The sequence below is a fragment of the Pipistrellus hanaki genome (assembly GCF_964339955.1).
Source record: "Pipistrellus hanaki genome assembly, chromosome: 2".
NCBI lineage: Eukaryota > Metazoa > Chordata > Mammalia > Chiroptera > Vespertilionidae > Pipistrellus > Pipistrellus hanaki.
Genome location: NC_140504.1, coordinates 4,337,103 through 4,364,985, shown reverse-complemented (window position 1 = coordinate 4,364,985; position 27,883 = coordinate 4,337,103). Strand labels below are relative to the sequence as shown.

Here is a 27,883-nt window from a genome sequence, read left to right as displayed (position 1 = left end):
TCTCTCTCTCACTCTCTCTCTCTCCCTCTCTCTCATCTGTCTCTGTCATTTAAAAGTAATTTGAAGTCATTATAACATTTCATCCCCAAATGTTTAGCCACAAAGATTTCTTCTAAGAAAAAGGATATTTCCTACATCACTTGAATATTGTGATGACCCCTATAAAAATTAACATTGATAAATACTCTTATCAAGTACACAGTGCATAGCCAAATGTCCCAGTCAGCAAGACCATACCAATGGTCCTGCAAGGTAATCCTCATTATGCCTCTGTAGTCTCTTTTTGCCTAGAACAAAACCCTTGCCCGTGTTTTTGGTTTTGTGTTTGTTTTCATTTGTAACGTTTTTAGAGTCCAGCCCGTTGCTGTGGAGACTGGCCTACAGTTTGAATGTGCCTCGTTGTTAGATTCAGGTTAAGCCCTGGGCCCTGGGCCCGAACGCTAAATATTTGATGCTCTTCCCTTGCGTCAGAGCAGGAGCCCATGAAGTCAGCCTCTCCCGTGACCCTGATGACCGAGCTGGGCTGGGATGGAAGTTTCCTTTGTAATTAATAATAACCAGGGGAGGGCTACTCTGCGGCCCTGTGACTACCCAGCTCCCCAACAAATTTCCACCTCAGGCCCTCACCGGGCGCAGTCACAGTGATAACTGCAAAATAATGGTTTTGTAGCTCCATCGTTTTCCATCTCATACTGGCTCCTCCTTTGTTCTGTTTTGCATCTACTGTGTGGGTTTGAAGGAGGGGGGATCTATAGTTGGAGTGATAAAGGAAACTTCAGGAAGGAGAAGGCATTGGAGATGTGGAAGGAAATTGGAAAGGCTCCGTTGGGTGCCTTGTATCAGAAAACAGATATGCAAATCCAGACAGGGTGTCCTGGCTGGGCCCGGTGATGGTGACACTGCTTTCTCAGTCTTCTGCTGAGACACACATGTGAGGAGTCACTTGGGGAGAGGTGGGGCTAGAACTGTATCTACTGCTGGGGCGCCAGGTGGCTGGGGCCACAAGAGAAGGTTAGGTTCTGGCCTTGAACCCCTTGGTTTATCTGGGCCAAGTACCCTCACAACTGCAGGGCACTTGTGCTTAGTACGTCATCCCAAAGCGTCAATGTTGAGTGTTTGGGGGAAATAGACATTTTAATATGAAAACAAGTAGGACTATGATAAGAATGCAAATCATAAGTAAAAATGTGAAACTGGAATATGAGATTCATACAAACATTTTGTGCTTTGGGTAAGATGATGCAGGTCTCTCCACAGAAGCCCAGGGACACTCATCTCCCCTCCCTACTGCCAAAACAATCCTGAGTGGAACATTCGAGAAACACTGTCCAAAACCAGTGAAGCAACAAGTGGCCACAAATGTCAGGCCCAGAGAGAGGAAGTGGATACTGGGCAGACTGGATTGTACAAAAGCGAGCTCAAAATTGACTAAATATTGACCACTTTGAAATCAGTGTGTGGTCGCATGAAGGGAGAATTACTAACAATTTATCTCTAGCATTTTGTTCCTTATAATCAACACCCTTCTTGGTAGAAAGACCTGTAGCATGGCTCTTTGTCTTGCCCGGAGACAACCAGAATACTTCAGGGATTGTGTTACTAAAGAGAAATCAGGTTTGAACGCGTTTAGGATTTCATTTTAGGGTTCTTATTTTAGGGTTCAAGTTCTATATTTTGCAGAGAGAGAGACTTTTTTAAAAACCCAATCGAATAGAAGAAGCATTCCAAAGTCTTATCAGGATTTGGAATCCGGCCCATCATTTTATAAAACAGAGAAAAGAAACCAATGCTTTAAATAGGACAAAATGAAGTCATTCTTTTTATGGAATTTTTGAACCTCCAAACTCAGAGGGCTCAGATTTAGTTAAGCTACCAAAAAGTGAAAACTAATAAAGCCTGGAGATGAAGATTTTTAAGAAGTAGAAAATATGCTAATTCTGATCATTACAAAGTAGGAAACCTCTTTGGGTCCACCTGTCCATTTTAATTCTGGGTTCTCTTAAATATTTAGTCTATTGCCTCTTTGGAACCAGTCTCAGCCAGCAGCTGAAATGTTAATGATGTTAGAAAGCACTCCAGTCACCACTGTTTCTGCCTGTGGAGTGTTAGGTGACAGACCGCATCCTCACGAGGGAGAGCCGTTCACTCCAAGAACCCGGAGCCTCGAACACCCAGAGCAGCTGATCCCCAAGCTCCTTGGTCCTTCCCACTGGGGACGTGTGTCAGGATGTGAGCAAGGTGACCAAGTGGGCGTAAAACTCCACCCCACCTCACAACCAGCCAGTCCTAAACCCAATCTCAACTGAGTCCTTCTCGTTCTTTTTCTCCTAGTGTTTACCAGTTGATAGGTGTGTGTTATTTGTCTGAGGTATGCCTCCTCAACTAGACTGTCAGTGGGATCATGCTCCTCATCTGCCCCTAAGTACCCAACACAAGCATGTGCTGAATGAATGAGCATGCGAATGGCTCCCAAGTGGTAACCCTGTTGAGACTTCCTCTGGCCTGGCATTGGTGACTTGGTAATTGGTCTACTGTCCAGCTGGACTTTTATGTAACCAAGTGGGTCAGCTTGAGACTCTGGCTTCCTGTAAATCCAGTCATTCACCAGCTAATGTTCTCTGAGCCCCATCAGGCTCCAAGAGCTGTGGCTGAAGCTGGGGAGACAAAGACAAACGGGACCCAAACAAATGTGAACACATCAACCAAATCAAAGCCTGTGACAACCATTTCTTCTTGGGGCAAGTACATTGCTGGTTTCATTATTATGCTTTCATTATTAAAACACACCATGGGAAAAAGGGAGAAATTGTCAACTTAAGAAGAAAAGCAGAAAAGAGACCCCTAAATTTCTTGTACACAGGGACCCTCAACAATAAAATGACAAAATACTTTAATTTCCAACAACAGCACCTATGACTGGTAGCTGTGGGTTGAGAAGCCACTACTGGGCTAAGTGGAGAAAAGCCACCATCACTTAGTGAGTTGGCCATGGGTGCCATATGCTATTTTTTTTTTCAGTCCAGCCCTACAATACAGTCATCACTTCAGGGCTGGCATGAAGAAGGTTGGAAGAGCATGTTCTGACCCTGCCTTCGCACAATATTGAGCAATTTAATTAAAGTGATTAGCTCCTATTCCAGGTGTCCGCTTGGTGAGTCCATGCGGCACTTCCAGTACCATTTTGTAGAGTCTATGGGAGGCAATGACTCTGGGATGGAGACATTGCAAGTGGCCTTTGCTCTGGTTCTAATTTATGATTATCTGGTAGAGTAACACTTCTCTACATTTTCCAACACATGCCACAGAGCCCAAGGCATTCCTGATTTAAGTTATGCCAAAAAGGTTTCCTAAGTCAGCTCCCCTGCCATGGCATACAGCCCTTCCATGTTCCTTTACATTCATTCATTTATTTATCTGCAAGTTCTGTAAAGACAGGGACAATATCTAATTCATTTTTGCTTCGTTAACCCCAGAATAGTGCCTTCTACACAACAAATTCTTAATAAATGTTAATTCAATAAATGAACTGAAAATCTTACACCAAAAAGATGGAAATGTTGGCTCAGCAATAGCAATATCTGGATATTTGAAAAATGGCCAACACCTGGTATTTCTGAGTAGGAGAAAAACTGAGGCAAGACATCTTTGAGTTGGGAAGAAAAAAATATTTCTGTTTGATGTTATGCAAAAAGGTAGTTATATAACCACTATAATATAATATTGTATATAACAATATAATCAAAAATAATACAAAATTCTGTGATGTTTAAATATATAAAGAGTAATAATGGGGAAGTCAAAAACAACAAAGAACCCAATTTAAAAATGAGCAAAGAACATGGCTAGATATTTCTCCAAAGAAGATGTCCAAATGGCCAATAAGCACATGAACAAATGACCAATCATTGGGGATACGCAAATCAAAATCACAATGAGATAGCATTGCACCCTCATTATGGCTATTATTTAAAAAAAAAAAAAAAAAAAAAAAAAACAGAAAGTAACAAGAAATACAGTGTTGCTGATGAGGCAGAAGAATTGGAGCCCTTGTGCACTGGTGGTGCAGATTTAAAAATGTGCAGCTTCCGTGGAAACAGAATGGGGCCCCTCAAAATATTAAACATAGAATTACCACATAACCCAGCAATTCCACTTCTGAGAATATACTCAGGAACTAAAGCAGGGACTCGACACCTATTTGTACACCCATGTTCACAAGAACCAGAGGGTTCAAACAACACAAATGGCCATTCATGAATGAATGGATAAAAACATGGTGTATACATACATATCTTTCAGCCTTCATAAAGGAAGGAAAGTCTGACCCGTGTTCCAACATAACAACCTAGAAGACACCCCACTAAGTGAAGTGCGCCAGACACAAAAAGACAATATTATGCATGAGTCCACGCCTATGAGTTACTGCGAGTGGCCAGATTCGTGGAGACAGAAAGCAGGGTGGTGGCTGCCAGGAGCTGGAGAGGGGGAGGCAGAGAGTTAGTTTAATGGGGACAGAGTTTCCCTTTGGGAAGATGAAAATGTTCTGGAGACGGATGGTGGTGATGGTTGCATAACGATGTAAAGGTACTTCATGCCACTTGGAAATTACGAGGATGCTACGTTTTATGCTGCGTGTATATTGCCACGATAAAATAAAGATATGGTTAAGAAGAAAAACCGCATGCCCTTAGGATGATGCTATTTCGCCGCTGAGGAAGTGTCCTTCATGTTTCACCACAAGCACGTGACATAGCCCATGTTGCACGCTGTCTGCGGCAGTCCTGTTTATAACTGAAATTGTGGACGCCGTGAGAGCACCAGCGAAACAGATGATCGTTCCGAGAGTGGGATGGAAAATTCTGCAGCCATAAAAGTGAGTCAAGCTAGCCTCTGTGTACTCACATGGGAATTTTCCCAAGATGAATAATTGAGTGAAAAAGCAAGGTGCCAAGCAGAGTGCACTGTGTGTTCCGGTTTGCTGCAAACCTGGAGGAGCCTGTCCTTGAATTGCATGTATGTGCACAATCTTCTCCTGGGAGAACACGGGAAATCGACGGCATTGTTGCCTGTGAAGGTGAGGTGAGGCATGCAGGAAGGGATGAGAGAGGGGGTGTCTTCTGACACACCCCTTGTTTTGTTTTTGAGTTGAGAACCATGTGAATGCACTGTCTGTTCATAAAGATGGCTGGATCCCACTTTTTAAGATATAAAGAAGCTGTTCCAACAAAAAAACAAAAAGTGATTGTAGGGAGTTTCACTTCTATTGAGCATTGTACTCCTATTGATACGCCGTGTTCATTTCCTGGGGCCGCCATAACTAATTACCACCACTAACCAGTTTGTAAAAATCAGAGATGGGTACCGCTGAAACTCTGTCCAGCGGGCCATGCTCCCTCTGTGGGTTCTCACGGGGTGTCTTCCTTTTCTCTCCCAGCTCCTGCTGGTCCTGGCCGCCCTCAGGCCCCTTGGCTTGTGGCCGCATCCCTCCAGTCTCTGCCTCTTTCCCCACGGGGTCTGCTCCCTGCGTGGAGAGCCGCAGGAGGGGAGATTGGAGGATCCTTTCTCTTTAAGGATCATGAGAAGCCATTGGATGGCCTTAGAAAAGGAATAAATATCCTCCGGTTTATATCGGTAGAGAGTCCTTGCTCTTTGGGCTAGAGCTAGAATGGAAGCGAGAAGACCAGTGAAAAGGGTCTCCCTCCAGCTGAGAGGGGAGGGCTTGTGCCAAGATGAGAGCTGTGGGGCGAGCCACGTGGCTGGGCGTGGGAAGTGTCCTGTGGACGCAGACCAGGCAGGACTTCTGAATGCATGTCGAGGTGGTAATGACGGAGAGACACAAATCAAAGATCTCTTTTTCCCCTCATTTTATATTGGGGCACTTTATCTGTTGGGGACTCTTTGCTTTGAGAAGCCTCGTGGACCTTTAAGCGAGATGTCAAGAGGGCCGTTGTATCCAGGGAGTTGGAGCTCCTGGAAAAACTCAGGCATGATGATAAATTTGCAAGTCATCCTCATCCCGAGGCTATTTAAAGACATGGGAGCAGAACAGAGCACCCCAGGAGAAAATGTAAACAGAAGGAGAGAAGGCCCAGCACCGTGTGTTCTTCAGCATGTGATCTGGTAAAAACAAGTAACGGAGAAGGCCGTTTGAGGAAGGAGGGAAATCGAGAGAATGAAGCAACATGGAAGTCAAAGGGGAAAAAAAGTGTTTCTGAAGAAGGAAGTGGTCTACTCTACTCGGTCCACGCTGCCTAGTGGACCAATGAGAGAGCCCGTGTGTCGCTCTCGAACCTTGGCGAAGTGGCTGGCGGTCATCAGTATCCTTGGCACCAGCCACTTCCCTGCTGTGTCCTGAACTAAAAAGAGAACAGGGGAGGGGGGCTGTGCATACAAAGGGCGGCTCTTAGCAGGAGCCTGGCAAGTAGGAAGCTCTGGTACATGCTATGACGCAGCATTATCATCACAAGGCATGGCTCGTGTGTGGCTCCATATGACACCTACGCTGTAGATTGCTACAAGTAGAAATTCCAAAGCCAACGTGCACTCCATCAGCAAGAGGGGCCAGCAGGGGATCATGACCAGGACAGATTAACCATTTTTTTAAATAAATAAATAAATGTACATTTCTATTTTAAGTCAAATTAAAAGATGTTTGGCAAAAACGACAAGAAAACTCGTGGTGTAGACACAGGAGGGGAGACTTGAGTCCTGCCGTGCCCGCTGGGTCCTGGAGTGAGTGGGAGGCAGGGGGACGGTCAGAGGGAGGGTTTTCCTGGGTGCGTAGACTGAAGGACACTCTGGCTGGAATATCTTTCCCAGATGAAGGAGTTGTTCTGTGAATGGTAGCTTCCCTTCTTTTCAAAGGAAGGAGCTCTTTTTTTAATTTTTAAATCTTTATTATTTCAAGTATTACATATGTCCCCCTTCTTCCCCCATTGACCTCCTCTAGTCCACTTCGCATGCGTACAAGATCTTTGCTGACCCACCCTCCTAAGTAGCTTTTAATCATCACATGCCCTGATGTCCCAGCAGTTCAGCGATGTCATCAGAAATGAGAGATGCTAGCTCTTAATTGGAAGGTCGTGCTTGGTGAGCCAACCTGCGGGCTGTGACAGCGTGCCACCAGCCCATTCTGTAAGTGGGGGGAGGAACACCTTCTTCAGCCATCATGAAATCCAAAAGCTCTGCGGGCTCAGCAGAAAACCAAGAGAGCAAGCGAGATGCCATGACCTCCTCTGAGCCCTGTGGTGGAGGCTGACCGTCCCCACCAGATGCTCCCCCTTGAACTCCAGTTCCGCTGCACTGGGATGTGTTCCAGGTGTCAGCCCAATCCAGCATCACCGCCTCCCATGGCCCAGAGACCCTTCACCCCGGCAACCCACTGATGCGTGTATCTGTCTGATAAAGAATTCATCGCGTAGAAAACTGAGAACATCTCTCTCCATTCCCCTCTCCAAGCACCTGAGGTGTGGAAGAGATGGGTTCGATGAGTCGTAGACTTAGATACTCTCACCACATTCTGCCCTTTCGTCACTCATTCAACAAAATGACAGTGAACCACTGTCATATACCAGCCAGCATCCACCAAACAGCAACGCGCAAGACAAGCTTTAGGGTCCTTGTGAAGTGGCAAAGGAATGTGTCTATAGTGTTCATTTCACATACTAATAAATGCAGTCAAGAATAACACAGCAGCCAAAACCGGTTTGGCTCAGTGGAATAGTGTTGGTCTGCGGACTGAAAGGTCCCAGGTTCGATTCTGGTCAAGGGCATGTACTTTGGTTGCAGGCACATCCCCAATAGGGGGTGTGCAAGAGGCGGCTAGTCGATGTTTCTCTCTCATCGATGTTTCTAGCTCTCTATCCCTCTCCCTTCCTCTCTGTGAAAAATCAATAAAATATATTTAAAAAAGAATAACACAGCAGTGAAGGAACAGAGGTGCCACGAGTGGGAAATGGAACGATTACAAATACAAAATTCAGCCATCAGGGAGGCCCTGCCCCTGGAGGTGCCCTGTTCACACTGTGAACGAAATGACCGAGTAACTCTCTGGGGAAAGAGCCAGGATTCCAGGGAAAGGGTACAGCAAGGAGACAAGCTCCAAGGCTGAGATGAGCCTGGCACGTTCTAGAAATTGCAAGAAGACCATTGTGGTTGGAGCAACATGAGAGAGGAGCAGGGGAGAATTCATAGTTACATGCACGTCATGCAGAGACTGTGGGCCATAATGAAAGAACTGGATTATTTTTTAATGGGTTGAGAAGCTTTTAGAGGCTTCAGAACAGGAGAATGGCATGATCTGATTGTTGTTATAAAACGTCACTTGGGTTATTTTTTTTGCACAGAAGCAATTGCTGGTCAGAGAGAATGGCGCCTTTGACAGGTGCTAGCCATGGAGGGCATATCCATTTCCATTGCTGCTGTGAGACATTAGCACAAACTGAGTGCCTTAAAACAACAGTCATTGATGCCGGAACCGGTTTGGTTCAGTGGATCGAGCGTCAGCCTGTGAACTGAAGAGTCCCAGGTTCGATTCCAGTCAAGGGCATGTATCTTGGTTGCAGGTGCATCCCCAGTGGGGGGTGTGCAAGAGGCAGCTAATTGATGTTTCTCTATCATCGATGTTTCTAACTCTCTATCCCTCTCTTCTCTCTGTGAAAAATCAATAAAATATATATATTTTTTTAAAAGTCATTGGTTACTTTCCAGTCTGCAGGTCAGAAACCCAGAACCATCTGGTGATGTCAAAACGAAGCTGTGGGCAGGGTTGCTGGTCTCTCTGGAGACCCTTGGGAAGAACACACACACACCCAAACACACATGCGTGCACACATACACACCAAATGCACATACATGCATACACACACACACACACACATACACACACACACGCCCCCTGCAACTGTGAGGATGCAGAAGCACAGGCGAATTCTCCCACCGCCACAGTCCCAGCCTTCAGCTTGCCTACATTTCACCGAATCCAGTCTAATTTGCACTTTTTGAGGAAAAAAATGAAAGCTAAATCAGCTGTAATTTTCTAAATTACTTTTTGATTTAGGTGATGATTTGCTATTATTTGAACTGCCTCAGACTTTATTAGCCATGAAATTAAAGCATCGTATTACCAGTTGTTCCAAAGTGTTACCCTGAGAAATATCACACATTCTTCAGGTTTCTGAAAAGAAATGTGATCAGTTCATTCCCAACTCTACTTGCCCCCACAGGTTTACTGGAATCTTCTAGATGATCTGCTTGATTCACCTGGTACGATCATAGGCTGGGCAGCAGCGTCTCAGCCCGAAGCCAGGGCTGGGCAATCATTCCCACCAGCCTCCCACCAGCTGCGGGCTCAGAACCCCCTGCCCGTTTAGAAATAACCACACCCAACAAAAGGGGAAGGCAAGTGCGGGGTGGCTGGCAGCTCAGGACCCACCCGCCCCTCCATCTCTGCATTTGTCCAGGTGGGACTGAGGTGGGAGTTGGAGCTTCAGGAGTTTGGTCAGTCCCACCCTCACCCCCTCACCCCTGAGGCCATAGCCCTGGCATGATTCAGAGTCTGTGCTGGGTGAGAATTAAATATTTACCGCCTGAAGAGAAGCAAGCTCCCTCTGGGGCTGCCTCAGCCCAACAGCTGGGCCATCTCAGATGAGCAGGCGGGGGGAGGTGTGCATGTACATGTGTGTGTGTGTGTGTGTGTGCGTGCGTACGTGTACATGTGCGTGTGTGTGTGTGAACATCTCGACAAAGGTAAGTGCCAGAAGGGGTTTTAGGGGCACACCATCCAATCCCTTTGTTCTACTCATGTGTCATCTGAGTCGGGACCGGCTCAGATTCAATGCAGCCAAAGGCCTCTCCTCCAGCTAGCGTCCCAGGGCGACGGATCCATCCCTAAGGAGAGAAAAAGTGGAACGCTGTTAGGCAAACCGTCTCTTCGGGCCTGTACAACCGTCTTCATCCCTCGATTTCTGCTTCCTAAACTTTGCCAGCTCCTCCTGGCAGGGCATCTCCTGCCTGCCCCACCCTCCGCATCCATGCTCCTCCCTCCTCCATCCATGCTCCGCCCTCCTCCATCCATGCCCCTCCCTCCGCATTCATGCCCCTCCCTCCGCATCCATGCTCCTCCCTCCCTCCATCCATGGGCAACCTGGCCGCTGGCTGTGGGTGGGCATGGTGATGGGAGGCATGAGGAGGGGGTGGGGGCTGGGCTGGGAAGCCAGAGTCTCTGTCACTCCAGCTCCCTCCCTGCCAGGTTTCCAGGACTTGACTGTGTCCCTCCGCTGTCGGCCACCCTCTCCATACAGGTCTAGCCCCTCTCCTCACCCATGAGCTGGTGGATGGTAACAGCTCCCCAGACCCACGGGTCCTGCCTAGGCCTGCTAGATCACCCATCCACCCCATCCTGTCTCTCACACCTGCCCCCAGTGCCCTCCTCCCTTACTGTCTTGCCTCATTTCTCTGGTCTCATTTCTCTGGTCTCTGGAGTCTTCTTGTCCTCCGCTGCTCCACAGAGATGTCTACCTTCCTCTTCATGCAGGATGGAGTGTTTCCCCCCGGACATCACAAGCCCTTCGGTGGCAGAATGCACACGGACCCAGCATCTCCTGCACCTTCTGCAGCATCCATTCACCTTGTAGGTCATCCAACTCCTAGAAACTGGCAACCCCACTTCAATGCCCCAGTGGTTTTCCAAGGTCAGGGCCACACAGAACAAAAGAAGCGATTTTATTCAAGATCTCCAGTTATCTTCGCTGTGTTGACACTGCCACGTGATCCTCCTCTAGGTAAACTATGGGAGATCCCTGAGAGTGCAGGGCAGGCTCAGAATCTGGCAGAGTAACCAGGCCCAAGACCCCAAGGAAGATGGGCAGGTATAGTCTACCAAGCTAGAATTTCATGAAAAGGGGCTTTGAGGGATGTTTGTTTAAGTAACAACAGCCTCACCCAGCCAGTGTGGCTCAGTGGTTGAATGTCAACCTATGAACCAGGAGGTCACAGTTTGATTCCCGGTCAGGGTACATGCCCTGGTTGCAGGCTCGATCCCCAATAGAAGGTATGCATGAGGCAGCTGATCAATGATTCTCCCCTCTCTTTCTCTCTGAAATCAATAACAATATATTTTTTAAAAACAAATAACAACAGCCTCATCTGCCACTCATCATCAGAGAGCCATAGCTATCTTTCTAAGAAACACTCTTAGCCATGACCTTGGGAGGGACTGACTCCTCTCACCCCGTGCCCCTGAGCTCGTGTCAGCTCTCTGCATTCCAGAAGTGAGAGGTGAATTTTCCACATCAGCAAAACCCCATTTTCAGTTGGGAGCTGCCTTGGGATTTGCAGGATCCTAAATAGAAACTGGCAAATGCACAACAGAACACCAAGAAAAAGCACGGATGGCGTAAAAGCTGGTCCTGGACACACGAAGGTCATTGTCAAGGAGCCGGCTCTTGGTCAGCACGGTCAATAGAACTGTCCACAGCCATGGGAGCTGTAATCTGCACGGTCCAATACAGTAGCCAATAGCCATTCTGGCTATCAAACACTTGACTTGTGGCTAGTACAACTGAGGAAGTGAATCCTGCATTTTAATTAACTTCAAATACTTTAACTATGAAAAGCCACATGCTATTGGACACTGCAGCTCTTGATAATTTTATTCAAATAACTCATCTACCTCTTGTGAAATGAAAACTTGAGAAACTTGCTCCTGGAATAAGCTGTTATAAAACCTGTTCATTGCTGACACGGGTAAACCTCCCACAGTACGATCAACGTGAAAACATTTTGAGAGAAACTCAATAAGCACGTACTAACTTGGAGAAATTTCTACGAAAATCATTTGGCATTGTGCTCCCCAATTCAGATTTGAAGTTCAATTATATTCTTCATGTAATCCCTCCCTGACTCCTAAAATAACCACAGAAATACAATTCTTAGAACCTGCAGATGGCAAATATTTGTGATAATTCAACATACTGTCTTTCTCAATTTTGACCTATTTAATACCAATACTTCCGGAATACCTCCAGAACGTCAGAGTCGGTAAAGGTCACAAAAGGCGCAAGGGACATGATGTCTGCCTTGTCCTGGGATGTGAGTTCTGTGGTGGTTGAAGGAGAGAAAATTATTAAGTGAAGACTGTGAAGACCACACAATGAGCAGCTCGGCCCACAGGGTTCCTGAGCACTCTGATCTTTCTCCTTGACTTTATGCAATCAAGGACAGTGGTGGGAGCCGGAATCACGCTGCCAGGGAGTAAAGAATTAGTGCAATAAACAAGAGTCTTGTTCTACAAGCAGGTGCATTGGCAATTTTCCCCATAAAATGGCCCCGTGGAAAAGCAAAATGGTAATGTGTTTTTAAAATTTTGCATTTCAGTTCTACTCCAACAAAAATAGGCAGCCAGTCCCCTCGCTTTAGGCATATGGTCTTAGAAGAGATGGCTTTTTTTTTCCCTCAGGATCCTTCGAACCACGCTTATATTCAAACCATGTGACAACCAGTAAGGTATGAACTCCATGCAATCAGAAAAGACAGTGTGTGGACACCAACCAACCAGAAGAGACCTTGTATGGGCACAGACCAATCAGAATAGACATTGGTATGGGCACCAACCAATCAGAATGGGCAGGGTACCTCCCAAGCCCTATGTGCCAGTAACTATCCCTTGCGTTAACTCCTGATTCATAGAAGGGGGTGCATGGGAGGACCCTAATGGGATTTAAGATCATAAAAGTATTTTTCTAAATCAGCTTATAGAGAGTTAATAGGCCAGCAAGCAGAAGTGTTAATAATAAAAAAACATTAACAGGCCGAAACCGGTTTGGCTCAGTGGATAGAGCGTCAGCCTGTGGACTGAAGGGTCCCAGGTCCGATTCCAGTCAAGGGCACGTACCTTGGTTGTGGGCACATCTCCAGTAGGAGGTGTGCAGGAGGCAGCTGGTCGAAGTCTCTCTCTCATCGATGTCTCTAGCTCTCTAGCTCTCTCCCTTCCTCTCTGTAAAAAATCAATAAAATATATATTTTTTAAAAAAAAACATTAGCAGGATGACTTAGTAACTTGACGGAATTCACTAAAATCTTCACACATTTTGAAAGTCAAATTCTATTTGGCAATAGCCTGGTAGGGCATGAGGGGTGCTCAGAGCAGCTGCCAATCACCAACCATTATGGAACCCTTCACCAACTCAGCCAAACGGCAGCCCCACCTCTCAGTGAAATATAAAGGCCCGGAGAAGACCTACATGGAAACCATGTATTTGGAAAAGGTGGCAATTTCCGTCTTTTATTCTTAGTAACAACATGTATATTCACTTTAAATGAGGCAAATGCATAATAGGCCAAGACTACCAAGAAGCTGTGATTTCGTTTTTATACATATCTGTTTTGCTTCTTGGAAAATGCTTGATTCCTGGGGATGGGAGAAAAAGGTGAGAGGGTTGAAGGAAGGTGAACCTGCCAGGGGTAGAAATAGTCACAGGGGGTGACATACAGCATATTATAATATTGTTGTAGTAAGTGTGGTGTCAGACGGTGCTCACTTTGGGGTGATCACTTCGTAAGGTATGTAAGTATCAAACTACTATCTTGTACACCTGAAACTAATATCATATTTCATATCAACTGTAATTGTAAAATAACAAGAGACTTAAGAGATACTGTCATCAAATACAATGTATGAACCCAGACTAGGTCCTAAACTAAAAACAAACAAACAAAAAGCTAACTATAAAAAAAATGAAATAAGACAATGGCAAAAAAGTCTAGTACTGAATTACTATTTGATGATGCTAAAGAATTGCTTTCAATTTTTTAAAAAGTGCTTGATTCCTGAACACTGTGATTCTGTAAACTACCACACGAATAGAGAAGCTAGCTTCTTTGTGTTTTCTCCTTTATTTCTTAAAGAACACATTCCCCTGCCCTGGCCAGTATAGCTCAGTGGATAGCATGTCAGCCCTCAGACTGAAGGGTCACGGGTTTGATTCTGGTGAAGGGCTTGTACTTCGGGTGCAGGATCGATCCCCGACCCCGGCTGGTGCGCATGCGGGAAGCAACCAATCGATGTGTCCCTGTCACATCGATGTTTCCTCTCTCTCTATCTCTCTCCCTCCCTTCCACTGGGTCTAAAAATCAGTGGGGGAAAAAAATATCCTCTGGTGAGGACTAACAAAACAAAACAAGGAGCACATTACCCATTTCCAGCTTCATCACAGTGCGTGTGGTATGTGAGCTACACCGCCTACAACGCACCATCCACATCTGAGTCACCTGAGGTCATGAGAGCAGCTGATAAGGGGGCAGATAAACATGGATGTCACCCTGTAAGTGCCCAATGAGATGCTCCACCGGGTGCTCATCGGCTTGAGCACGTGATCTCATTGGTAACCTGAGCTCTGGCTGTCCCAGCAATGTTACATGTCTGACACATCCTCACTGCTGTCCTCTTCTTTTCACTGATCCTCTGCAATAATGCCCACGCAGGCACAGACATACATAGACACTTTATAGGATGGAAGGTAATAAAAACGTGTTGGAAGTCATGGCAGGCTACAGACGCATTGGGCCAGCAAGCAGGAGTGTGCAGCGCTGAGAAGCCTCGTCCTATGAGCTTGCAGCTTTGACTTGGTAGCTTGATAGCAGCCACTGGAGTCTTGAAGGACATGAAAACTGAACTTCCACTTGGGAAGTCGGGAACAACGGTTCCTTCTCTCTCGGAAATCTCTGTTTCAATGACTCCGACACCGCTGCTTCCAGGTGACGCCGGCGGGCCGGGCCTCGGGAGAGTGTGTGACCCGGTCATGGGGCAGGTCGTCAGCCAAGGTCAGCACCCTCACTACACCAAGGTCACGTTCCTGGTTATCCTGGGACCGGCCGTGTAAAAGGAGACGTGCGGGCGGCTCGTGGGGGCCTGCTGATGAAGATCGGGTTCCTGCAACAGAGGGGAAGGCTGGTTAATGAGGAGGAGATTCCCGGGCAGGTGCCCTGCAGCGGGAGGCCCCGCTCGCCAGGTCAGAGAACATGAGGGGACAGAGGAGGAACCCAATGGTGAGCACAGGGCCTTCCTTTACTTAACTATTTTCTTCTTTGGGGTTTTTTTTTTATTTTATTTTTGTTTTTGGTTCCTTCTCTCGAAGGAACTCTCATCCGAAGATATTTTCCACGTTGATCTTTTAGAGAAAGTGGAAGAGAGAGGGCAAGACAGAGAGAAACATTGATGTGAGAATGTTGCCTACTGCACGCACCCTGACTAGGGCCTGAGCTGGGGAGGAGCCTGCAACCAAGGTACATCGAACCCGGGACCCTTTGGTCCACAGGCTGATGCTCTACCCTCTGAGCCAAACCAGCTATAACTACTTAAATATTTTCAAAAACACATTTTAGAAGTTCCCGAAGATCAGGACCTAAAGAGCAACCCAACTCAGAGAATCAGTATGTGTTCATACGAAGGCAAATTCCTGCAAAGATGCGCCGTTGTGTCTTCCGATTTTCCTGTGGAAGTTATAGCTTTTGTTTAACAACATACAATATTGTTAACCTTACAGGCACACAGTCCCTCTGGAGGACGGGGTAACATTGAAGGACCAGCTCCACGTACACCACCCATCTGGCTCCATCCAGAGGTCATTGCCCCTCTCCTTCTGAAGTGTAATCCCGAGCCACCCACTCATTCCTCGAGGGGCCACGGCCTGTCTGAGGGTGTCACCCCATTAAAATGCGTGCTACCACCGAAACCGGTTTGGCTCAGTGGATAGAGCATCAGTCTGCAGACTGAAAGGTCCCACGTTCGATTCCGGCCAAGGACATGTACCTTGGTTGCGGGCACATCCCCAGTAGGGGGTGTACAGGAGGCAGCTGGTCAATGATTCTCTCTCGTTGATGTTTCTAACTCTCCATCCCTCTCTCCTCTCTGTAAAAAATTAATAAAATATATTTTTTTAAATGCGTGCTACCGGCTTTCCTGCCCGCGCTGAGAATGCCAGCTCTGACTCCAGGTGCTGTGGCTGCACCAACATCGTAAATAATGGGACCGGGCCCCATGCATGATTTACGTGGCGATGGCATGGCAGGCGGTCTCCAGAACAGAATCCCTTCGGCTCCCGGGCTTCATTTATTGCCTCCCAATCACGCGGCACCCAGAGCGGAGGGGACCCCTTAGGGAAGCGCTGTCACACCAGGGCGTCTGTGCGGCTGGGCCGGGATTCCGCTCTCAGGGTCTGGCCTTGGTGTCCCCTGCCCGCCGCGCAGACGCAGGCTGTCTCTACGGGGCTGACAGGGAAGATCTGCCCCAGGTTTCAGGTTTTCACCCTCTCATCCCCCAACCTGACAGGCGCAGCAGAGAAAGACACAGAGCTGCCTAAAATAACCAGAAAAATAAACCGACAGTGAATTGATGCCTGGAAAGACGGGGGGATGGGGGGTGGGGGAAGGATTGTTTGGATTAAATATTCATCAAGACGAAACCCATTTCCAAGCCCCGTGACTTGGGATAAAAATAAAAGGCGCTTGCCTCTCCCGGCAGCTGGAATTTTGAGTGCGGATTGCTAATTGTTCTCCTTCGTGTCGTCCTCATGCACCTGGCGGGGGGTTACACCTGAGGTGGCTGCTTGCCGTTCACTGACAGAGACCGGCGTGTGGAAGATGGCATCTGTGTTATCATGTAGGCTCGTCCGAACGGGAATAACCGGGGAGGAAAGTGTCATGGTGGGCACGTGTCAGTTTGAAAATCTGTCCCTGTTTTTCCTTCTAAACCTTTCCACTAGTGAACGCGTGATCCGGGGCCTCCACCGCCTGAGATCCTGCTTCTCTCCCGCGCACTGAGCGCAGGGTGCCTCAGGCCCTCTGAAACACGGCGTCTGAAAGGTGTCCTCCAGCTCCGTGGGCTGCGTGGACACTTCTCCAGCTGAGACTCGTCACACACCCCACCGGCCCCGCCAGCTCCTCCCTGCATGGCGGCCAGTGCAGGCCGCCGGCTGGTGAGAGCCACACGGTCCCCACCCCCAGCTCTCCAGGCTGCCTCCTGCCCGGAGACAATGCCCTGTCTGCACACTGGGCCTCAAAACATTCTCCTCCAAGCAGATCGCCCATTCTCTGGCCCAATTTCCCCGAGTCCGGCCCAGAAAGCCCGGGAGAGGCCAGGAGTTCGCATTTGACCTTGCACCGAGCCTCCCTGCGCTGAGAGCCACCTCCCGACCCACAGGACACCCACCCAGCGAGCATGTCATGGGTGTGAGGTACACCTCCCCGTGCAGGAAGCATTCGTGGGGATCCCCATTTCTGCCTCCTGGTGGCAGGAGTGAGGACTGCTTCCTCCCTCAGCCTCTGATGAGCAATGCCAGGCCACGGGAGACCCCAGCGGGGAGCGGGCTGAGGTGGGTTGAGCAAGGAAGGGGCCTCCGAGAGCCAGCAGGTGCCTGTCCCATCATGGTACCCGTCCCAGTGCCACTGATGGCCCCGACCTACGCCCACCACCGACCCCTTAGCTTCAGACCACGGAGGCTGCCTTCTGTAGTCACACCTCCAGCTCTGCAGACGGGAAGGCTGGCACTGAAGGCGAGGCAGGGAGAAACCCAGAAACACCGCCTGCCCCTCGGAGCCCACGCCCGGGCTGGGCTGCCTGTGGTCCACACTGCAGGGCCAGTGTCTGCACCCGCTCTACCTGCAGAGGATCCACGTGATCCCGGCAGGAGGCCAGGCACTGCCAGCCCCGGAGAGGGTCTAGCCCAGTGGTCGGCAAACTCATTAGTCAAGAGAGCCAAATAGCAATAGTGCATCGATTGAAATTTCTTTTGAGAGCCACATTTTTTAAACTTAAACTTCTAATGCCACTTCTTCAAAATAGACTCACCCGGGCTGTGGTAGTTTGTGGAAGAGCCACACTCAAGGGGCCAAAGAGCCACATGTGGCTTGTGAGCCACAGTTTGCCGACCACGGTCTAGTACAACCCCACCGTGTAGTGGGTGCAGGCGCCATGGATGCCTTGGGACTCTGAGCAAATAGCACTTCTGTTTGGTGTGACATTGCAAAGTAGGCGACTTGGCCTTTGGCGATGCCCCACTGAATCCCAGCACCCCTCACTCCATCCCCCTACAGGGCAGCCAATGACCCTGAACCCAGCACCCATCAGAACCCCTGCAGGTCGTTCTGAAACACAGACACTCAGACACCCACGACCCCCAACTCCCCGAACCAAGCAGTCCAGAGGTGGGGACCAAGAACCAGCCCCCAAAGTCCACACAGATGACACCCTTGGCAGCCCAGGCCCTGCGGCTTCCCTCCCTTGGATCATGTTTGAACGGGTGACCCTTGAAGAAAGCCAAAGTCCCTGAGACCCCTAAGGAGTGCAGTGGCCAGTGACAGGGAACTGCTCAGGTTTCCTCAGAGGCCCCCAACTAACCTGCCATTCACCTGCGTCGCTCCGACACCTTTGTCTTGCCTGGACGGTGAGGCTCAGCAGAGGGGTGTGCCTCTGTGCACACACTTCCCATCCCCTGGCTGGGGGTGGGCCACGCCGCCTAGAGGAGGAGCGATGCGGGAGGCCCCAGGGAGTCTGTGCTGACCGTGGGGTGTCAATGGCCACCGGAGGCTGAGACCTTGGGAAAGTGCTGCGGGCTGGTAAGACCGGCAGGCCAGGCAGGTGGGAGAGCCGGAGTGCGGACGGGACAGACACTGTACAGGGTAGTTTCTGCTCTGATGACAAATCCAAGGTCACCTGCTCTCAGACCTGGTTCCATGGAGTGAAGCAGGAGCAGGAGTGGGAGCTGCTGCCTACAACACAGGTCGTGCACCTCACCCACCAGCTCCCCAGGGCGAAGCCTGGGGCGGGCCTTTGCTGCCCACTGAGTCACATCCTGAGGCCTCTCTGTTTAATCTACACATCTTCAGGGTCCAATCCCATGGCACAGGTTCCACAAAGTGGTGATGTGGAGAACGGCTTCGGTGTTTGGACAGGTTCACGCCTGGGACTAAAACCTGGCCACGTGCAAGTCCCAGCTGGAGGGCAGAGCCCTCCCAGCACAATGATAGCCAACAGCTGGAGTTGTCAGCTTGAACCTATGGTCCAAACACGTGGCCCCATGTGCCTGAGTGCTGTGGGCTTGATAGAGTTCAGGTGCATGTAATTGAGTGGGATCGGAACCCACGAGAATGTAAATATCCTGACCACGCCCTTACTTTGCCTCCTGGCATCAGCTATAAAATAAAGACACGGCTTGTGGTCCGAGTGCTGTCACTAGCTCTCCATCAGAGAGGACAGCGTCCCACCCAGCCCCAGCTTTCATTCTCTGTCTGTCTTTTCTCCATCCTTCACCGCCCCTCTCAGGGTCACTGAACCTGGCTGAGCTGGCGCGGCACATGGTGTTCAATGTCCCAGGACTCAAATGAGCCAGCTTCTCTGGCAGAAGTCCCACTGGGTGATTGAAAACACCCAACCCTACCCCCCCACACTCCCTCTAACTACCCCACACACACCACCCAGCAGCAGTTCAGGCAGCAGCATGGTAAATTGGTGTCACACAGAGCCATGCAGAGAGGAGGCCGGATGGAAGGACAAGGTGGGGATGGGCGGTGAAGGGCTCAGCTGCCTCTCCTGGGCCCTTTGGGGGAGAGGCTCCCTGCAGAATGGAGAGCAGTGAAGGGAAAAGAAGGAGCAGATGGCATTGTGCTGCGCGGTGACCTTGTGACTTCTGAAGGAGGTCCTCATCAGCCTGCAGAGTGAGGACGAGGCCACGAAGCCCAGGGATGCAGGCCTGGCCTCGGGGAGGTCCAACAGGACCCTCTGTTCCAGGCTCACCTGGACCTGCTTCTTCAAGCAGAGGCCTGGCCAGCGGGAGGCTCCCCAGTGGCCAATGGACCACGTGCAGGACCATGTCCTCCTGGGGCCGAGGGCACAGAGGGCGCTGGCATGCTCCTAGGCCTGGCCCTTTCCTGTAAGTGCCTCAGGAGAAACACAGCCCCTGGTACGTCTCAAGTCCAAGTTCCCCAGAGGGCACCTGCTCACAGTGCCGCGGCCCATCCGGCAAAGGCACCCTTTGGTTAGCGATCGAACAGGGGCCTCTTCAGAGCTGCTGGGCCTGGGTTCCCGACTCTAAGCAGGAAAATCCAGCTGTTTAACCGCCCTTCGGGAGTTTCCGGCGGGACAAACCAGCTCCCCTTCCTTCATCCTGTCTGTTCGCCCAGGACCCAGCCCTCTGGGCCGGCCCGATGGCCACTGCTGTTTCCGCCGATGGATTATTTAGCTGGTCACACGTCCAAGTAGCAGAAACGTCTTGAATTTCTCTCCAGGTGCGTCTTCAAAACAACACTTGAAGCTTAAGCGGCATCCAGAGTTCCGAAACATCACTCTCCATTCCTGTTTCCATAGCATCTGGGGTTCCCCCTGGCCCTTGTCTATATTTCAGAGGGGACCCTCCGCTGGGACCCTCTTCTGAGTCTCCTCCCCGCCTCCCAGCCCCCACCCGACCCCCGCACGCTGGCTGGCCCAGTGGAAAGACATGTGACCAAAGGTAACCACGGAAAAGCCACGGAAGTCATGGCGGACTTGAACGTGTTCTGGGGTGACCGTGCTTGGCGCTGCGTGGGAGGGAGCCCCTAAATCAACCCACGGCCCCCACTCAGGTCCAGGCGTGGGGGATGACAGGCGGCATTCTTCACAGCCTGCCGAGGACTCCCCCTCCCGGGCCACCTCCAAAAGGGGTCCCCGCACTCCACAGCCATCCCTCCAGCACCAGATCAAACCATCCAGAGAGCAGCCTTGGCGGGAAGCCCGGCACCTCTCCACCTTCCTGACACCAGCCTGGGGAAGGGGCCTGAGCTCAGGATCTGCCACGTGGCCCCGTCTCCTCCGTGCCGCAGGCCCCACACATCTCCCCTCCTGGCTACCTCTTCCCACCTGGCTGCCATGGCTGCCACTAAAGCATCTCTGGGCCTCCTGGAAGGCGGTGAGCACCCGTCAGAGCTCCCCTTACCGAAGGCCTGCGAGGCACAGCCCTGCCCCAGCGAGATGTATGGCCTGAGCTGCATCCCCACTGCAGGGAGGACTCTCACAGCGGGAGCCAGAGCTGTGGGGATGGCAATGCCTGTCTACACCAAGCGATGGGGCTGCGAGGGCAGCGACCCCAGAGAGCAAGCCAACACCCCCAGTGTGTGCTGGTGGGAACCCGTCTGAGGCCGGCTTTCCCAGCAGCCAAAGGGGAGAACGTCCGTTCTTACTGGGGACACCATCACACGGTCGTAAAAATGCACTTCTCGTTTAAGGTCGTATTTCTCCGGGTCAGAAGCGGTTCTGTGACTTCTATTCTGCCTAACATGATTTTGGATAAAAAGAACTGTATTTTCTGCACATAAACTGTCACTCATGGGTGCCAACCGATGCTGGCTCTGCGTCAGAAAATTAACATGCTGTGTTCCAACAATCCCAAAGTGACTGTTTTCTTTAGGTTACGGCACCATCAGAACTGCCCTCCGACCAGCAACATGGACACGCGTGCCTCTGCCAGGGAGTCCAGGCTGGGCACCCCGCTGCACACGCAACATCTCTCGGGTGATGTCCGACAGGCACCTCAAGATCTACGAGCCCCGCTTAAACTTCTGGTCTTTCCCCCCAAACCCACTACTGAGGACAAGCAAGGCCACATGTCCTGGCCCCGTTCCCTCCAGGATGGCAGTGGACCCGGAGGAGGGCAAAGGCCACGATCTCCCATCGTCCGCCTAAAACAGGGATGGGGAACCTCCGGCCCGGGGGCCACAGAAAGCCCCAGAAATCACTGGGCCTGGCCCTGCCCAGGCATCAGGGGTGAGCTAATTAAATGTTTGACCACGTGTAGCAGGCTCATTTGTAAGTGGATAGTTTTGTGTGGCCCGTGAATGATGCTATAAATATCCAAACGGCTCTGGGCAGGAGAAAGGTTCCCCATCCTGGCCTAAAACCACAAGGTAAGAATTTTTAAATGGAAAAAAAGGCAGAAAGGTCTGCGTACCTGCTTTGGCGGCCTGCTGCTGGGCTGCCTGCTGCTGGGCTGTGGCTGTGGCTGTGGCTGCGGCTGCACGGGAAGGCTGGGGCTGGGGGACTTCGCAGGGGGAGAAGCCGACTCTGCAACGGAAGGATGGCTTTAGAGAGACACGCGCCAAAGCCAGGCTGCACAGGTAACCATTCCCGTTTACAGAGAAGTGCAATTGTGTTTCATACAGCACCCCCGGCACACATAGTCCGAACCCGGACACAGGCTGTTCTGTTTGTTTGTTTGTTTTTTTGTTTGTTTTTGTTAACCCTCACCTGAGGACATTTTCCCACTGTTGTAGAGAGGGTGGGAGGGAGGGGGAGAGACAGAGAAACATCGCTGTGAGAGAGACATATCCCGACCAGGGCTGGGGATCAAGCCTGCAATTGAGGTACATGCCCTTGACCAGAATCAAAGCCAGGACCCTTCAGTCCACAGGCTATTGCTCTATTCCCGGAGCCAAACCGGCTAAGGCCACAGACTGCTTTTAAAGTTCCCCGAAGGTCACATCCTTTCAGGACTTAAGTTTTCTTAGGAAGCAAAAATATGGCGAACAGGCTGGGAATCAATTGCTTTCTCGACATACGCGTGTCATCCAGGGACCAGGTGGATCCACAGCCTTAACTGCTGCCCGAGGAAAATGAACAAGCATGGGGCAGACGGGGGAGCGAAGCAAGAGGGTTGGTTGGGGCCATGATCCGGGTCAAGTTACTAGATTCATGGCGCAAAATACTGATGAATAGATACTCGCCCACAGGAAATGCTGCAGGAAGCTGAGGTCAGATTATCAAAGGACACAGTCAGTGCTTTGTGGAGGTCTTTAACATCCAAAGCAGGCCACCTGGAATGTCCAGGGGAGGCAGCCTCAGCAGAAAGAAAAGAATGGGGCTGCTGAGAATTGAGTCCGAATTTTAGTCGGGGAAAAGGGGAAAGGGATTGGGGAGAGCTCTCAGCAACACTTGATGAACTTAAAATCTTTCGCTGGAATTTTATTTTGCCAGACAGCTCTTTAGGGTCAGGCCTCCCTCCCCAGCTGCTAAGGAGAAATTTATCTGCCTTACAAAAGGATCTGGGTTCAAATCCTACGCCTGCCTCTTATTAGTGACCATGCTTTCTGGGAAGTCGCCCCTGTATCCTCTCGAGGTAAGACATCAAGATGCTCAAAAAGACTTCAAATCGGGGTGCATCTGTGGACATCCTCCCGGCCCTCTCTCGTGGTTCTTCGCTCACCTGCACTGTAGCCATAGTTCTCATTTCCATTTTTTAACTTGGGCTCAAACGTTTCTTGGTTTGTGTCCACATCTGCAGATTTCCTAGAATTAGACCATTTAAAAAACATACGTTAGTCAGCGATGGATGTTTAGTTCCCTCTGCTCCGTCCAGAGCATTCTCACACATTGACCTTAGCACTAGCCCCAGCTCAGCCGCTGGCTCATCGGGGGAGGGGGGTTGATGAGCTTCAGGATGGACACTCACAGCCACCATAGGGGGTCTGTGGACTCCACTCCCAAGTCAGTCCTCAACCCTCAGAAGCCAGTGACCAAATAAAGCAGGTTGGCGAGCTACAACCCTCAGGCCAAATCCGGCCCACCATCTGTGTTTATAAATAAAGCTTTATTGAAACACAGCACACCTGTCTGCTTACATACTGTCCACGGCTGCTTTCATGTTACAACAGCATAGTTGAGTAGCTATGACAGAGAGCATGCGGCAGTACTTACTCTCTGACCCTTTATAGAAAAAGCATGCAACCTCTAGAATAAAAAAAAAAAAAAAAGGGCAACCTCCAAAACAAAGCAAAAGGCAGCTTCTAAAATAAAGCAGAAATCAGTGCAGCTTCCCAGGGACAGGAAGTTGGGTAATAGAAGTCCAAAGATTTGTAAATATTCATGCTTGGCCAGTCAGAATTTATTATAGGGAAATAGCCTAGGATACATGCAAAGATTTGCTTGAAAGAATGTTCATTCACGAGCTAATTGCAGTAGCAAGAACTGCAAACAGCACAGATGCCTACCCATAGGGGACTAGTGAAACAAGCAGCAGTGCAGTGCTGCCATGAAGTCCCACAGGACGGCTGCCTTAAAAGAATGGCCGGAATGTTCCAGGCCCCGCTCTCTCCAACATACAGCGGTGAACTGCCTGGCCAGTTCCATGTGCCCTCACCCACCCCAGTCCGGGAATTCCAGCAAGACCTCGGCCTGGCTGCCCAACATCCTTACAGTGCCCTGAGTCCCTAGCCTGGACTCAAAGCAGGAGGGACAACAGTCACGGTGCACAGTGTCCTCTTGTGGAAAGAGTTGCAAATGCCAGACACCGTGCAGAAAACCAACTTCCTGAGAGCCAGGAAAGGCCAGCCTCATGCCACCTGGTGCCTCCCACCCTTCAGGCCGCCATTGGAGTCCGTGGTGGCATAGGGGCTTGTCCGAGTTGTCCGTGTTCAGTACTAATTTTGAGTAGCATAGTCCTAAATCCTTCCGTTACGGGGTGTGTGTGTGTGTGTGTGTGTGTGTGGTGTTGCTGTTTGGTTGTTTTCACATTTGCTTTTGTTTTAAGAAAGTAGATGTAATTTCAAACTTACCTTAGAGAACTGGATTCTGAAAACAAAACAGAACATGAAATTACATTAGCAAAACCAGGGCAGTAATTCTGAAAATAAACTTTTTATAGACTCCTCTGTATAGACCACTTTTTATAGACTCCCCTGAATTTTAACACGTGACTGAATAGTGACCCATAGGTATTAGGTTCCCCTATGCATAAGGAAGGTAGAACTCATTCCTCACCACCACAAATATGAATAACCCCGAATGCCTGAGACGTGGCAGGCACCAATACTGCAGTTGACGAGCAAGATTATAAAGACAGCACTGGCCCTGCAGGGCGGCCTGCGTTCCACACCTGCTGCCAGGACCCACTGTGCAGAGCATCGTCTCACTTAATCGTCACAACCACGCAAGAGGTAGGTGTTAATGCCATCATACTTTACCAGACTAGACACCACTATATTAGCATTACCGTATTTTTAACAGAGGAGGTAGACTGCTTAAGCACTACACTAGTATTTCTATAGCTCTAAGATATGGTTTCAATTAATATGTATCAATGGTATCAATTCATACAGTTGTGTTTGCCACCCCCACCCTCCCCAAAGGCTGTTTAAATTGCCAATGTGTTTACTCAATGGGCTCTTGGGTGGGAGAAAATGGAAAACTTGAAAATGGGGAGTGACAGGGCCACACACCAGTCCCCACTGTCCGTCTCTGAAGCCCAGGTCCTCCACGGCTCTGCTTCCCTGCCTCCGCCTTCCATTCATGACCCTTTAGATCTAAAAAGCATTCATTGTCCGTATTGTTTAGGTGATGTTCTCACTTATTTTAAATTCTCACAGCACCTGCTGATTCACACCCACACTGAACCTCAGGAGCAATCGTACTGAAGGAGAGAGGTGGTCTGGTAATGAGGACGCTTTAAGAACTGAGCCCTCTGCTGGAAGCTGTGGCCCGGGCCTCCAGGCCAGCGGAGTGGGGTCCGCAGCTGTCCTCACTCAGCCCCCAGGTAACCAGTGAGAACTGAGAGTTCTCCAGGCACCAGCCAAGCAGGACGTCAGAAATACTTTTAAGAAAATGTGATGTTTCCTATTTGCAAGCGTGGAAATCATGGTCACAGACAAATCCAGGACTCGGCTGGGTCCCTTACATTCACATCGAGATGAGGGGTCCTTACACCCGTCCGGGGCGGGCCTTGTAAGAAGGTTGTCACAGGCCCGCCCCTCACAGGGGAATAGAAACCTCTCACTCTTACACGGGTTTATCATCTCAAGGTTAAATAAAAGGTAAACTCTAGGGTGAATCACAGAAATGTGTAATACATTCGTTTCTTGGATTCTCACAACTACCCTATGGGTTAAGACTTATTCCCATTTTGCAAATGAGGAAGCTAAGAGCCAGAGAATCGTGGTTCTGCAAATGCTCCCGAGGGCCACCAGAACCCCAAACCTTCTTCCTAGGGTGGAGGAGCAGACAGAAGCCCGTAGGAAGCAGGATCGAAGCAACCAGAACCAGGAGGTTCTGCGACTGCCACATGGTGTCGCCCCGCTGAGTAACCCTGGTCAGGTCTGAATTAAAGGGCAAGTCACCCAGGAGTTTCCACTTAAATTCCAGTCAGTTTTACTGGAGTTATCCTTCTGTGACTCCCCGTAAAGACACGCTCCCATCAAAAGTGGGCCAGCGGGAGTTCGGGAATTTTCACTTTGTCTCCTCGGGAATGAAGTTATATCACAAAATCAATGGCCAATCACAAACCAACTCCAGGCAAGAGCGAAGGCTAGACCGTGAGGCTAAGGCCAGGCCACGCTCTTTATGGCGCATCCCAGTGCCTGGCACGCCCACAAAGCACTCATCCAATGGCAGTCCGTGTCCATAAAATTAAAACGCAATTACACCAACATGGAGCCTAACATCAAAATTCCGATTTTAAGAAAAATGACTTCCTCGATGTTGGGTTGGGGGAACAAGAAGAGATGTATATGGGTAACCCATGATCGTGGGCAATAGCGTCCTAAAAACCTGGGGTGTGGGGTAGGGGCTGGGTGAGGAGGGGGAAATGGAAATATTTGTAATACTATCGACAATAAAAAATATATATATTAAAAATAAAGAAGGAGCCGAAACCGGTTTGGCTCAATGGATAGAGCATCGGCTTGGGGACTGAAGAGTCCCGGGTTCGATTCCGGTCAAGGGCATGTACCTTGGTTGCGGGCATATCCCCAGTAGGGGGTGTGCAAGAGGCAGCTGATCGATGACTCTCCCTCATCAATGTTTCTAACTCTATCTCTCTCCCTTCCTCTCTGTACAAAGTCAATAAAATATATTTTAAAAAGAAAGAAAGAAAGAAAGAAAGAAAGAGAGAAAGAAAGAAAAGAGGAAGGAAAGAAAAACTACTTAATTGTAGAAAATACTCAAATAAAAGTAGGTGAAGGTTTTTGGAGACAAAGATAAGGATGGAGACCCATTCAGTGTTGGGAAGTCCGAGCCGTCCACATGCGGAAGACTGATTTCTGAGGTCACCAGCCCACCCGTGTGGAGCCTGACCCCCAAACAAGGCCACTGCTCCCATGGGCCTGGGGGTGGCTCCAAAGACCTCATTCGGAAGAAATGTGTAATGATTTTCATTAATTTGATTTGTGCTATTTCGGTTAACAGGGGGCCTTTTGATTTTTCTTCCTACCACTCTGTCAACGTTCACCTACAAAGGAAGACTTGGAATTCTACAAAACAGAAAACAACTTAGGATGAGTGAGTGCTGGGATAGGTAGGTATTATTCTAGGGGGGAAAATGGCACCTAAATGACACAGCACAGCAGCCTTACGTCATTACAGATAAGCACACAAATCAGTCAGTGTCTTTAAATGTGGAAAGACCTGTCCCCCTGCACCCGGCCCCCACCGAATGGCTTCCTTCCTTAAGAAAAATTTCTCGTGGTTCTTTTCATGGGCTCCGAAAGCCAGTGTGCTTTGGGGCAGAGCTGAAGAACTCATGAACTTCAACTGTAGGTACCAAAGTTAAAAAATACATACAAATCCACTGGAACAAAAAGTTACCTGTTTTCTCTTTCCGGGAGACACAGCAGCAGCAGAAGATGACAATCAGAACAATGATCAGGATGAAAAGCAATGAGAACGACACTGCAAGTAGGACTATGGCCCAGGTAGGCAACGAGGCACCTTGTTGGTCAGCACTGCCTGTGAGGTCGAAAGAGAAAAACAAACACCACATTTTAGGGATGCTGGCCCCTGTCTGGGGCGTGACACCCTGGTTCTGCCACACTGTACGTTAGACTTCGTTTCCGGTACTGTTATAGCCATCCAGCCCGCTGCAGCAAGAGGCCA

General features: G+C 49.6%; 1 protein-coding gene across 4 annotated transcripts in view; it reads right to left on the bottom strand.

The window, feature by feature from the left end:
• Positions 1–14,488: 14,488 nt before the first annotated feature.
• The window catches only part of IGSF5 (immunoglobulin superfamily member 5), a 55,199-nt gene continuing 41,804 nt past the window's right edge, over positions 14,489–27,883 (bottom strand). For 3 of the 4 annotated variants that reach the window (XM_084873850.1, XM_084873849.1, XM_084873847.1), the window contains exons 5-8: positions 27,580–27,736; positions 23,226–23,308; positions 21,975–22,087; positions 14,489–14,929 (exon numbers count right to left, since the gene is read on the bottom strand). In XM_084873850.1, coding sequence (XP_084729976.1) covers positions 14,834–14,929; positions 21,975–22,087; positions 23,226–23,308; positions 27,580–27,736 — 449 coding nt within the window. In that variant the 3' untranslated portion in view covers positions 14,489–14,833. Of the gene's footprint in view, positions 14,930–21,974; positions 22,088–23,225; positions 23,309–24,573; positions 24,590–27,579; positions 27,737–27,883 lie in introns of all 4 variants that reach the window. The other variant, XM_084873848.1, reaches the window with a different exon arrangement.